At 40.3% G+C, this 14,709-nt stretch overlaps 1 protein-coding gene across 2 annotated transcripts in view; it reads right to left on the reverse strand.

Moving 5' to 3' along the window:
- Positions 1-14,709, reverse strand: part of LOC115216256 (protein crumbs-like) — a 220,306-nt gene that overhangs the window by 72,562 nt on the left and 133,035 nt on the right. For both annotated transcript variants that reach the window (XM_036507796.1, XM_036507801.1), the window contains exons 18-20: positions 13,939-14,605; positions 11,940-12,052; positions 8,629-9,352 (exon numbers count right to left, since the gene is read on the reverse strand). In XM_036507796.1, the coding sequence (XP_036363689.1) occupies positions 8,629-9,352; positions 11,940-12,052; positions 13,939-14,605 (1,504 nt within the window). The remainder of the gene's footprint in view (positions 1-8,628; positions 9,353-11,939; positions 12,053-13,938; positions 14,606-14,709) is intronic.

Below are 14,709 nucleotides of genomic sequence, written 5' to 3' on the forward strand. Positions count from 1 at the left end.
CACCATGCTTGCAGACGGAATTTGCTGAGTTGGATTTACCAGAGTCAGAAACCCTTCTTGTCACCAAAATTTACCTGTTTCCAAGGAAGGTTATATTTTCCCCTGACCAGAAATTTTTCCCTTGAAGACTGGAAATGAACAACCTCACTTATATGACGATGATGCTTATTTACAACCATCACATAATGTCTAAACAAGGGTGTATATACACACACACACACACCACACATGCAAAAAGCACCATTTGAGCATGATCATTACCAGCGTCGCCTTACTGGCACTTGTGCCGGTGGCACATGAAAAAACATTCAAGCGAGGTCATTGCCAATGCTGCTGGACTGGCTCCTGTGCAGGTGACATGTAAAAAACACCATTTGAGCATGGCCGTTTCCAGTACCGCCTGACTGGCCTTCATGCCGGTGGCATGTAAAAGCACCCACTACACTCTCAGAGTGGTTGGCATTAGGAAGGGCATCCAGCAGTAGAAACTCTGCCAGATCAGATTGGAGCCTGGTGCAGCCATCTGGTTCGCCAGTCCTCAGTCAAATTGTCCAACCCATGCTAGCATGGAAAGCGGACGTTAAACGATGATGATGACGATGATGATATACACATATAAATACATACGTATGATGGGCTTCTTTCAATTTCCAACAACCAAATCCACCCACAAGGTTTTGGTCAACCCAAGACTGTAGTAGAAGGTACTTGTCCAAGGACCAAACTCAAGACCTCATGGTTGGTAAACAAGGTTCACAATCACACAGCCATGGTTACACCTATGACTTTCGGAAACATTTTTTCACGCTCAGAGTTGCTGAAGCATGGAATAAACTGCCTGCGTCAGTTGTTGACTGACATGACACTGCATCCTTTAAGGCCCTCATGCTTTCCGAAATCCGCCGAAACTACACCTGATTATATATACACTTTAGATGAGTTGTAGTGCACCTGAGCACTGTACACAATGTTTTATTATTATTATTATTATTATCATTATATATATATATATATATATTTAAACATAATAAATAACAATAGGGTAATAAGAAAAATTAATGAAATTATTATAAATGTCTTCCCCTTTTCAAGGACCTTTTGTTAATCCCTACTCTTTGTTCATATGTATATGACAACACTCCATCTACTCCTTTAACCTTTTAGTTACCATATTTCTGTTGAAATCATTGCCTTTGTTTTAATTAATTTCAAATGTAACGAAGAATTTAGTAAAATAACACAAGCTGATGTTTGGAACAAAGATAAATGTGAAATTTTGGTGAAAGGTATATCATGACAGAAGCGGCGAGCTGGCAGAATCGTTAGCACGCCGGGCGAAATGCGTAGCCGTATTTCATCTGCCTCTACGTTCTGAGTTCAAATTCCGCCGAGGTCGACTTTGCCTTTCATCTTTTCGGGGTCGATAAATTAAGTACCAGTTACGCACTGGGGTCAATGTAATCGACTTAATCCCTTTGTTTGTCCTTGTTTGTCTCCTCTGTGTTTAGCCCCTTGTGGGTAGTAAAGAAATAGGTATTTTGTCAGCTGTTACTTTCTGAGTTCAATTTCCGCCGATGCCGACTTATCTTTTCATCCCTTCGGGGTCGATGTAATCGACTTAATCCCTTTGTCTGTCCTTGTTTGTCTCCTCTGTGTTTAGCCCCTTGTGGGTAGTAAAAAAATAGGTTTATCTTGACAGCACCCACAAGACTCCTTCAAAGAGTCGAGGACCCAAGGAAAAGCAACACATACAACACATTCTCAGTTTAACACCACTGCATGGTCCTTGGGGGTGTATGCTGTTGGCAGAATTCATTGAATCTGTTACAAGCATTTGGACCATGTTTCCAGTTTGAAAACACGTTCTCCCTTCTTACCCACCAATCTAAAAGACCCTTTAATTGGTTGCGAACTCTGTCCTTCCTTCCTCACAAAGTGATAAAATAAGAACAAAAAACAAACCAACATCCCAACAAGTTGAACTATATCTATCAGACATTGACATACTATCCTAGGTCTTAAACCACCATAAATGCAATAAAACAGGCCAGTGTTAGCTATGGATTAAGATTAAACTGATATCTGCTCATTCATATCAAGGCTACACACAGTTTGCCTCATCTTAACTCAAGGTCAACTTTTAAACTGGCCTTGCTGAAGGAGTCTGCAGCCCAGTCCAGAAAGATAGGAACTTATAATAAACTATGAGGAATTTAGTCCACAACTTCATCATTTTACCATTTCTAATAATTGAATATCTTGTTTTTTTTTGTTTTATCTAGGTGTGGTGAGGATGGCAAGTGAACATATATACATGTATATGAGTGTATAAATATACATACATTCACAGACAGATAGAAGTGCATGTGAATATACTTTCATTTATGTGTACTCATGTAAATGTACATGTGTGTATATATGTGCATATGTGTGAATAATGTGCATGTATATGTATATAAATATATATACATATACACTCACATTCAAGTATCTGTGCATGTGTGTGTGTTGGCAAACACAGAAACCTATGTATATAACCTACGTAGATGTCTGCCTTAATCTATATTCAAAGCTAAGGAAATTAAATTGTTAATCTGCTTGGTGCCTAATAAGCCACAACAGCAGTTGGATGAAGAAGCATCAGCAATAAACTTTAATCCTTCAATCAGTGAACAGGATCAACGAGAAATGAGATAATCCCTAACATTGAAACTGATCTACATTTTAATGCGGGGGGGAGGGGGGCAATAATACAGGGAAAAGACTGGGGAAGTGGAAGGTTTGGGGTGAGTAATGGAGAGAGGATGGAGAATAGGGGACAGTAAATGGAAGGATTGAGAGTTAAAGGGTGATGAAAATTAGTGAGTAGAACACTGGATGAGGTGTCTGAGGGATAAGGGTAAGGAAAAGGAATGAGGTAGTATGAGAGAGAGAGGGGAGAGATTGTATGTGTGTGTGTATCTGCATGCATGCACGTGTGTGTGTGCCAGTGTGTGTTACTGAGCCCTTGACTGTGTATGATAGTTGTAAACAAATTTTTTTTCTACCCACAAGGGGCTAAACATAGAGGGGACAAACAAGGACAGACAAACGGATTAAGTCAATTATATCGACCCCATTGCGTAACTGGTACTTAATTTATCGACCCCGAAAGGATGAAAGGCAAAGTCGACCTCGGCGGAATTTGAACTCAGAACATAGTGACAGACGAAATACTGCTAAGCATTTCGCCCGGCTTGCTAACGTTTCTGCCAGCTCGCCACCTTATGATAGTTGTAAACGAGTGTCACCATCACACAAGCAGTCTCCTTCATTTCCAATCTTTTGTAAAAGCATGTCTGGCCACTGAGAACTACTATTAGGAAACAGGTGAGTGTTGATGACAGGAAGAGCATCCAGCCACAGGAAAATCCATCTTAACAAACTCGAGCTCATCCATGCAAGCATAAGAAAATGGACATTAAAATGATGATGATAATTAATAAGCTTCAACAGGTGGTGGGGAGGGTTCCAAAAGGGGTCCCAGGGAGTAGCATTCCAGCCTTCCTGAGCTAGTTTTCCACCACATTTCTTAAAAATCATGGTAGAGGCTTTGATCTCGGGACCGCTCATGTCTAGAAACTGAGGTTGGGAGTAAGCAAGAGCATGCTCCTCGTAGAAAATCCAGCTCCAAAAAGGCCTCATGATAACAAGGGAGAATGGGCACCAACTAGCCTAAAGGTTGAGGTGGGTTGCACCTGCCTAGCTCGGTTGCTATGGAATTGAGGTAGATCTGGCCACCCCCGTTAACAGGGACAAAACCCAGATTTAAAACACTGGATGATGTTGATGATGAACAACATGCAAGGATAGATTGGATAAATCTGAAGTACTTAACATCCCTTGGTGCAAATATAATATTCCAAATATCATGGAGAATACATTAGCTATTACTGAGAACAATGATGACAGCAATAACAACAACAACAACAATTTCTTTCACCTGGCACTGGAGCAACAGATAAGTGGGTGGATGGGGGTTTTAATAAACTTTACAGAAAACAGTGAAAGAGGAGACAACACCATCGCAGTAAAACAAATAAAGAAGGATATTATTTTATTACTTATTGTGAAGACCCGACAAATGAAGTATGCTGTGACTGCAAAGACCCAACAAATAAAGTGAGTTCATGGCTCGCAGGACGGCCTGCTGTGCTAACCTTGGTTCGTAGGGTGACCTTCTGTGCTTGAGGAGACCTATTGAGTCAAGTACATCAACATCAATATCAAAATAAAAATCAAATGGATATTGTAGTTGTGATACCCGTGCCGGTGGCACGTTGGGCCTCACAGTGGAAATGACGAAAGACTGAGACCTCTGAGATATGCTGTGACTGTAAAGACCCAACAAATGAAGTGAGTTCATGGCTCGCAGGATGGTCTGCTGTGCTAACCTTGGATCGTAGAGTGACCCAATGTTCTTGAGGAGACCTATTGAGTCAAGTATGTCAACACCAACATCAAAATAAAAATCAAATGGAAATTGTAGTTGTGATACCCGTGCCGGTGGCACATAAAAGGCACCATCCGAACGTAGCTGATGCCAGCACCGCCTGACTGGTGATCGTGTCGGGGGCATGTAAAAAAGCACCAGCCACTCATGGCCGTTTGCCAGCCTCCTCTGGCCCCTGTGCCAGCGGCACATAAAAAGCACCCACTACACTCACAGAGTGGTTGGTGTTAAGAAGGGTATCCAGCTGTAGAAACACTGCCAGATCAGACTGGAGTCTGGCGCAGCCTCCTGGCTTCCCAGACCTGATCGAACCATCCAACTCATGCTAGCATGGAAAGCGGACGTTAAACGATGATGATGATGTATTATAAAAAGATTCCAACCTGGGCCATAGTAAAAAAGCTCACCCGCCACACTTCTTGGTCTATCATCACTGCCTCAAGGTCCTGGATACATTCCAGCCAGTGTCTGCAATCAAGTTGTCAGCATAAATGTAACAACATTTTCCTCTTTTTACATCACAATGAAATAGGTTCTTCTGTCATATGTTGCTGCCATTTGCAGCATCCTTGTATAGCATGGATGTCAAAAACGTCTGCAAGTGTTGTAGGGAGATTGCAGCTGGTTGTACTGAAATTCACGATGAAGAAAGAAGCAGGTGACCATCAATTTCCGACGAGACAGTCGCAAAGATTGAGCAAATCCTGCATAAAAATCAGTGAATCACTTGGATATCTCCACATTTTGGTTCCTGAGATTTCCCAAAGCACCATTCATAGGGTTTTGAGTGAAAAGTTACAATATTAGAAGGTGTGTGCAAGATGGGTCCCACAAATGCTCATAGAAGGCCATAAGCAGCAAATCCACCTTATAGTCCAGACTTGGCACCCAGTGACTACCTGTTCCCTAAGTTGAAAGAACATTTGACTGGAATGTGCTTCAGCAATGACAACGGGGTGAAAGACGAGGTTCAACGCTTCCTCAATGACATGGCAATGAGCTGGTATGACATGGGCATACAAAAACTTCCCCAGCGCCTACAAAAATGCATCGACTGAAATGGTGATCATATAGAAAAATAGATTAAGGCGGCAAGCTGGCAGAAACGTTAGCACACTGGGCAAAATGCGTAGCCGTTATGTTCTGAGTTCAAATTTCGAAGAGGTCGACTTTGCCTTTCATCCTTTCGGGGTTGATTAAATAAGTACCAGTTACAGACTGGGGTCGATGTAATTGACTTAATCCGTTTGTCTGTCCTTGTTTGTCCCCTCTGTGTTTAGCACCTTGTGGGTAGTAAAGAAATAGGTATTTCATCTGCTGTTACATTCTGAGTTCAAATTCCACCAAGGTCGACTTTGCCTTTCATCTTTTCAGGGTCGATAAATTAAGTACCAGTTACACACTGGGGTCGATGTAATTGACTTAATCCTTTGTCTGTCCTTGTTTGTCCCCTCTATGTTTATCCCCTTGTGGGCAATAAAGAAATAAGAAAAATAGATAAATGTTCAAACTTTAAAATGATGTAAACATCATTGATAATAAAGGTTTCTGTGATTTCTAAATATTTTTGGAGACCCTACTTTTGAGATTACCCTCATACAATATGGATGATAAACTTCATCCTTCGTTCAGTTTAATACCAAGCTTAGCCTGTGAGTGTCTCTTGCTAAGTCCACTTTGTTGCAAGTACTGAAGCCAGACGTCCAGTCTGGGAATGAATTCTTCCTTTCATTCCACTAGGAGCAGGTATGGTTGTGTGGTAAAAAGCTTGCTTTGCAACCAGGTGGTATTAGGTTGAGTCCCACCATTTGGCACCTTGAGCAAGTATCTTCTATTATAACCCTAGGCCAACCATTGCCTTGTGAGTGAAATTGGTAGACAGAAACTGTGAGGTAGCGAGCTGGCAGAAATGTTAGCAAGCCGGGTGAAATGCTTAGCGGTATTTTGTCTGCCACTACATTCTGAGTTCAAATTCCACCAAGGTCGACTTTGCCTTTCGGGGTCAATTAAATAAGTACCAGTTATGCACTGCGGTCGATGTAATCGACTTAATCCCTTTGTCTGTCCTTGTTCGTCCCCTCTGTGTGTAGCCCCTTGTGGGCAATAAAGAAATAAGAAACTGTGAGGAAGCCCATATATGTATGTGTGTGTGTGTGTATATGAGTGAATATGTGAGTTTTGTGTTTGTGCTGTATTTGTCCCACCAGCACCATCACTTGACAACTGGTGTTGGTTTGTTTAGATCCCTTAACAGTTCGGTAAAAGGGGCCAACAGAATAAGTACCAGGCTTAAAAATAAGTAGTGGGGTCAGTTTGCCCGAGTAAAACTCATCAAGGCAGTGCCCCAGCATGGTTGCAGTCCAATGACTGAAACAATGACTTGGCTGTACAGCCATACTTGCACCTATAGCTATTTTGGTGTGTGTTTTTAAACTATATATCCATTACTCTTTTACTTGTTTCAGTCATTTGACTGTGGCCATGCTGGAGCACCGCCTTTAGCCGAGCAAATTGACCCCAGGACTTATTCTATGTAAGCCTAGTACTTAATCTATCGGTCTCTTTTGTCGAACCACTAAGTTACAGGGACGTAAACACACCAGCATCGGTTGTCAAGCGATGTTGGGGGAGACAAACACAGACACATAAACACGCACATATATATATATATATATATATATATATACATATACATACATATATATATATATATATACATATATATATATATATACGATGGGCTTCTTTCAGTTTCCATCTGCCAAATCCACTCACAAGGCTTTGGTTGGCCCAAGGCTACAGTAGAAGACACTTTGCCCAAGGTGTCACGCAGTGGGACTGAACCCAGAACCATGTGGTTGGTAAACAAGCTACTTACCACACAGCCACTCCTACGCCATTCTAGTGTAATCTTTTCTTTTCTGAGTACCAATTAATGTCTTTAATCATCAGTTGTTTTCTTGATCTATTTATAAAAGGTAAAGGGCACCCCCACCCTGCCTCCCGGTCATGAATGACCATGGGATTGCACCAAGAAAGTTTTCCTCCAAGGCACAAGTCCAGGCAAGGTCGTTTATAGAAGACCAGCACTCACCCATGCATATCAGCCTTCTCCTCCATGCCATTTCTTGTTTTAAGATAATCTAAAATAAAACTTATTATATTTCGTTTTACACTCACCGGTAAAATTTCCATTTATTTTTATTTTCCTAAAATTTTCATTGTCTTGCAACCTTTTGAAGACTATTGAAAAGGTTGCAAGATGCAATGAAAATGACTCTCCCCCGACACAACTTAAATAAAACCTTCCTTCAAAACTGCATGTTGATTTATATTCCAAACGCTAGCTTGATAAAACCACAGCTTTTTTAGTAAATTATTCATTAATTTCAAAATTAAGTGAAGCAATGGCAGTGTATTTCAACAGAAATATAGTAGTAACAAAGGGGTTAAGGAAGTTCTGGTGCTACATAAAAATCACCCAGGGCCGAACGTGGCCGATGCCAACGCCGTCTTGACTGGCTTCTGTGCCGGTGGCACGTTAAAAGCACCAGCTGATCATGGCAGTTGCCAGCCTCACCTGGCACCTGTGCCGGTGGCACGTAAAAAGCACTCTCGGAGTGGTTGGCGTTAGGAAGGGCATCCAGCTGTAGCAACACTACCAGATCAGACTGGAGCCTAGTGCAGCCTCCTGGCTTCCCAGACCCCGGTCGAACCGTCCAACCCATGCTAGTATGGAAAGCGGATGTTAAACGATGATGATGATGATGATTCATTAATTTCAAAATTAAGTGAAGCAATGGCAATGTATTTCAATAGAAATATAGTAACAAAGGGGTTAAGGAAGTTCTGGTCCCACATAAAAACCGCTAAGAACACTCTGTAAAATGGCTGGTATTAGGAAGAACATCCGGCCATAGAAACCTTGCCAAGTCAGACTGGAACCTGGTGCAGCTCCCATGCTTTCCAGCTCAAGTCAAACCATCCAACCCACACCAGCATGGAAAACGGATGTTAGATGATGATGGTGATGATAAAATTTAAGAGAATCATATGAATACAGACTTTCATTAAAGGAATGAAGAGTAACAAAAAATTTTAACAAAAAAAGTCATTTTCTATATAAACAGACTTACCTTAAACCTTCAAATCCTTTGACGCAGTCACAAGTAAATGAGTTTATGGAATCGTTACAGGAAGCACCATTCATACAGGGTTGACTCTCACACTCATCGATGTCTTTCTCACAGAATTCCCCAGCGTAACCAGCTACACAGTCACATTTGTATTTATTCCAAATGTCCTTGCAAGTGGCTTGATTCTTACACTTATTGTTGAGGCAAACGTCTGCACTCAGACATCCCAATTGTATATTTCTTTCCCGCAACAGTCGATACTGTTGTGAACGGCTGCTATTGCTCGTGCCAGGCAACAGTGGAAGATGTTTACCATTGACACTCAGGTTTTTCATGCAACCAACAAACATTTCACCGACAGTAAAGTTATTTCTTGTGAAGAAAGTTGTATAGTTTATGCTAACATTCGAAATACTGACAACTTTTACTCCGTCTATTGTAATCCAGGTGTTATTCTCATTCCATGCAAGCACAAGAAAATGCCAAGCACCATCAGTAACATTTTCAGAAGCATCGCCACTGATGTTTCCAGCATCTATCTTCAGAATATTATTATGCAAATACACAGAAAAATTTGAATCTGTAGTTGTATCAATTGCAGAAAACAAGTAGCCTTGCTCTTCCCTTGTTCGGAAATGAACACTGAAATTCTGAGGGTCGGTTATATAAGGGGTTGGTTCATAGAGTACACTTGATGTTTTGTTAAATGTTGCTGTTACATAACCTAAAATGACAAAAAAAAAACAAGTAGCATTGAGTAATTGTAAAGATTTATTTAATATTTTATTCATTTAAAACAATCATGGAAATGATAATTGTTCGTCATTCTATAAAAGTAACTTCTATGATAATAAACACAAAATTCTGTCTGAGATCCCTGTATCTCAGCCAGCATTTGTTCTACACAGACATATAATACCTTTTTGGAATCAGGGTGATCCTGGGATAGAAAATCTGCCTTTTGCTTGGTTCTTGATCATCCACCATTGGGATCCGATTTAAAAGCATTTCGGTTGCTATTTCTAGCAGGTAAAGCTTGGCTGATTCACACCATCTTGGTTGGCGTTTGTCAGATGGCATCAGAGATCAAGAGTGAGATAAATGACATTTGCTTCACTAATTTTATGTCAAGATAAGAACTCTGGGACAAAATGGCCAACAGTTGGAATTCAAGGTGGGACTGGAACAATAGAATGATTGCCTTACAGAATTAATTCTCATCCATCTTTAACCTCTGATCAAACACCACTGGGGCATATAGTCATTATAGACATATTATAGCCATGCTATTTAGCTCTCTTTAGTTTTGGGTTGTAGGTCCAATTAGCCCTCTGCAAGAGCTAGCTTCAAAGTCTGCATGAAGTGAAGCTTTTAAGCTAGTATCTAATAAATAAGTCTTGGAGTCACCTAACTCTTTTGGTACTAACTTACCCAAGATTACTACAGATTCTATGATACAAAATTTCATTTTAAGAAGTGATCTAAAAAAATCATCCATCGAAATTTCAAGTTAATTTATAATTAAAAAAAAAACAGATAATGACGAAATTATTTTCCTAAATTCTTCATTATTTTCAAAATTAATTTGAATAAAATTAGTGTATTTCAACAGAAAATTGTGACAAAGGGTTAAGCTAACTAAAAATAATATTAGTCAATAATATTTTAATTTTCATCAACAAGTACAGGTGACAACTGTCAACATATTTCACTCTTGTTCTGACCACATTAGCAAAATACTGCCTTTACTATACTTGCTGGAATAATGGCAGAAGAATCGCTAAATAATTATACAAGATTGTATTGACCGAAGCCAGCACCGCCTTGACTGGCTTCTGTGCCAGTGGCACATGACCTGCTGTGCTTGAGGAGACCTATTGAGTCAAGTACATCAACATAAATATCAAATGGAAATTGTAGTTGTAATACCTGTGCCGGTGGCGCGTAAAAAGCACCATCCGAATGTGGCCGATGTCAGTGACACCTTGATTGGCTTCTGTGCCGGTGACACGTAAAAAGCACCAACCTATCATGGCGGCTGCCAGCCTCCCCTGGCCCCTGTGCCGGTAGCATGTAAAAAGCACCCACTACACTCACAGAGTGGTTGGCGTTAGGAAGGGCATCCAGCTGTAGAAACACCACCAGATCAGACTGGAGCCTGGTGCAGCCTCCTGGCTTCCCAGACCCCGGTCGAACCATCCAACCCGTGCTAGCATAGAAAACAGACGTTAAACAATGATGATAATGTACATTGATTGGTTTAGGAAAATATAATTGTTCAGACAATAAATAATTCAAAGATGCCATCATCCACATGAAAAATGTTTAGTTAAGTGTTAACATATCTAACAGAGTATTAACCAAGCAAAGAAAAATCTTGTACATTTATTTAGTATTCAATTCATTATTACTTTGGCAAGCACAGGGAAGACTAAGCTAAACTGGTGAGGTCAGTATAATACTGAAACATGTCCAGCATTATGATAATGACACCGGCTTCTCATCCAGAAAAATGAGTAAATATTGCAGGATTAGTGCATGCCTGACATTCCAAGAGCCTGTCCTACAAATATTAGTATTAGCAGCAGATGAACTTTCTGATGGAAAGAACAGTCTCCTCCTCACGAAAGAAACAAAATAACAGCTTCAGAATCTAACTACCCGTCAGATAAAGGTACACTTGGCACATGCATCACAACCATATGTACATGACATGGTGATCTCATATCAAGATAAACAGCACATGACTTTGCAGCTGAATTTTCTTCTGGTCGAGTAGCCCATTCTGCTCAAAAGGTCCCTGAATAAGGATTGTTTAAGGATGTTGAATGAATCACCCGTGTTTCCAAATGTGAATTATCCAAACCTCTAAGAATTCCTTTCAACACATGGCTATGATGCTCCCCAACTACTTCTGCTTGTGATCAGAGATGTACATATCGTCAGCCACTAAGGGACATGGTCAACTGGTTATGGTCAAACAACTGACAAGCAAATCTTTGGTATTGAGCAGAATATTTGCTGTAGCCGATCTTTTATACCAAGACAAAACAATGTACATGATAACATTTCCAATCAGTTAAGATCAGAAGCCATGAGAACCACTGCCTGGTACTGCATCAGGACATTTATTATTATTATTATTATTATTATTATTATTATTGAGTGAGAGATCAGCTCGTGCCATCAAAGTGACACTGGGTATTATTATTATTATCAATATTATGTAATAATACTGAAATAAAACATGTTTTATTGCTGAGAGAAGGGTTACTGTTAAATAAAGGGAAAAAATGTCAGACTCAACCTACATTCATATCCATCTTCAGTATTTCCACAACGAGTATTATTAGGACAGTTGGCATAGTAACAGAAGTCTATATCTGTGCAGTTCTTACCAGTAAAACCAGCAGTGCAGTTGCAACTACAAAAGAAGAAAAAAAAAATTTAGTAAAAAGTAAAGTTGTTAGAGCAGATAATTGGTAGCATCATTAGCGCATCAGATAAAATGCCTACAGTATTTAATTGTGGCCCTTTATGCTGGTCTGCTTCCAATGATGGAAATCTTCATTGATAGAAATTTACGTTGGTTGGACAACAACAGAATCTCCAGACAACTTCTTTACTTCCTTTACTTGCAACTAAGCAAGGAGAAAAGAAACCATGGAAGACCTACGCTGAGATTAAAAGATACTGCAAAAAGGAATATGAAGTGGAAAGGAATTGATCATAAATAAGAGGCAAACTCAAGTGAAGAACTGACCAATATGGAGAAAACTTAGCAATTCGTGTCAAAGCCATGAACAGCCATAATCGTGACAACTGACTGCTAATGACAAATATTTTTGAGTTCAAATCCTGAAGAGGTTAACTTCACCATTTATCCTTACCAGGAGGTCATCATCGTCATCGTTTAACTGGCATGGGTTGGATGGTTTGACTGAAGACTGACAAGCTAGGAGGTTGTTCCAGGCTCCAATTTGATCTGGCAAAGTTTCTACAACTGGATGGCCTTCCTAATGCCAACCACTCCGAGAGTGTAGTGGGTGCTTTTTACATGCCACTGGCATGGGGGCCATTCAGGCGGCACTGGCATCAACCCAGTTTCATAAAGTATTAAGCAAGTAGTGGAGCCAATTTAACATTCATATAAAATTCCAATGAAGATATATTGTCTAGTGCTTTGTTGAGTTCATATATTGTCTGTCCTTGTTTGTCCCCTCAACGTTTAGCCCCTTGTGGGCAATAAAGAAATAAGATTTGTTAACATGTTGAACAAAATGCTTAGAGGTTTTTCTTCTGGTTCTAAGCTCTAAGTTCAAACTCTGACACAGTCGATTTTGTCTTTCATCCTTTGGGGGTCAAAAAACAAGCACCAGTTGAGCAATAGGGGTCAAGAAAATTGATTAGCCTCCACCCCAGCCCACCAAAATTTCATAGGTGCACACAAATATATAAATGGTGGGTTTCTTTACAGTTTTGGTCTCCCAACTCCATTTACAGGGCATCCAGCTATAAAAGCCATACCAAAGGCTCCCTCACCAGTACTGGTGAAATGTAAAAAGCACAAGTCTATTCTGTAAAGTAGTTAACATTAGGAAGAGTACGCAGCTATCAAAAACATGCCAAAACAGACAGTGAAGCTTAGTTCAGTCCTCTGGCTTACCAATTCCTATCAAACTGTTTGATCCATGCCAGCATGGAAGACAGATGTTAGATGTTGATGATGATGATCATCATCGTTTAACGTCTACTTTCCATGCTAGCATGGGTTGGACGATTTTGACTGAGGGCTGGCAAACCAGATGGCTGCACCAGGCTCCAATCTTGATTTGGCAGAGTTTCTACAGCTTGATGCCCTTCCTAATGCCAACCACTCTGAGAGTGTAGTGGGTGCTTTTTACGTGCCACCGGCATGCGGGCCAGTCAGGCGGTACTGGCAATGACCTCGCTCGAATCTTTTTACACATGCCACCAGCACAGGTGCCAGTAAGGCAACGTTGGTAACGATCACACTCGAATGGTGCCCTTTTACGTACCACCAGCACAGAAGCCAGTTGGCTGCTCTGGCAATGATCACGTTCAGATAGTGCTCTTGGCACCCTACTAGATGACATTTGCTCGAGCTGCTACAAAGTGGGACGGAACCCAAAACCACATGGCTGTTAAGTGAACTTCTTAACCACACAACTTTCTTCCGGTTTCTAATTACCAAACCCATTTACAAGGTTATGGTCAGTGCGGAGGCTATAGCAATGGACTGAACCTAAAACCAATGAATCAAATTCTGAATACAAAATTTATACTTACATATAACGTTCAAATTCAATATACTGACATGTAGAATTGTTGCCACATGGTTTATTTAGCTTACAAGGATCATTTTTAACAGCACCTGACTTAACATTTGCTGTGGCAGTCGGTAGTAAAGTGTTTGGTAACCTCACAACATTGCTGGTATTATTATTAAAGACAACTGACATGTTATTTAATGCCATATCTTGTAGAATTCCACGGAAATTTTCAACAGGTTGTATACTTCTGCGCTTTCGGGTACTTGAACTGCCAGGTTTCTTACCTACAGTCAATATACTCGTGTTCAAGGAACATCGATCATTTAAATTCTGTGTTATATTGAAAGAATCAACAACCAAGGTGATGTTTTCAAGAAACACCTTTACTTCTAAAAAGTGTTTTCGGCCATCATCATATTTGGTTGAGGTTTTATAAATGAAATCCTTACAACGTTTCATTTCTGTGACAATACTGCCATCCTGTAGTCTCAGGCTGAAGTATGATCCAGAAGTGCTTCCTGTTTGGTCAGAATCACTGAAATATGCCACCTGACCATCACTATAGCGAGTGATGAAGTAAAAGGACAACTCAAGGTTTGATTGTAACTTGTCTTGGATTGTTGCTAAGTTGTATTCAGAAAAACTTAATGTCATGTTGAATGCAAAGGTTCCTGCTGTAACTTCTGCAAAAATAAGATTGACAATGTACATATTAAAACTGATTAGTCATAGATAGATAGATAGAGAGAGAGAAGGAGAGGGGAGGGAGAAAGAGAGAGAGTGTGTG

Source organism: Octopus sinensis, linkage group LG1 (assembly GCF_006345805.1).
Source record: "Octopus sinensis linkage group LG1, ASM634580v1, whole genome shotgun sequence".
NCBI lineage: Eukaryota > Metazoa > Mollusca > Cephalopoda > Octopoda > Octopodidae > Octopus > Octopus sinensis.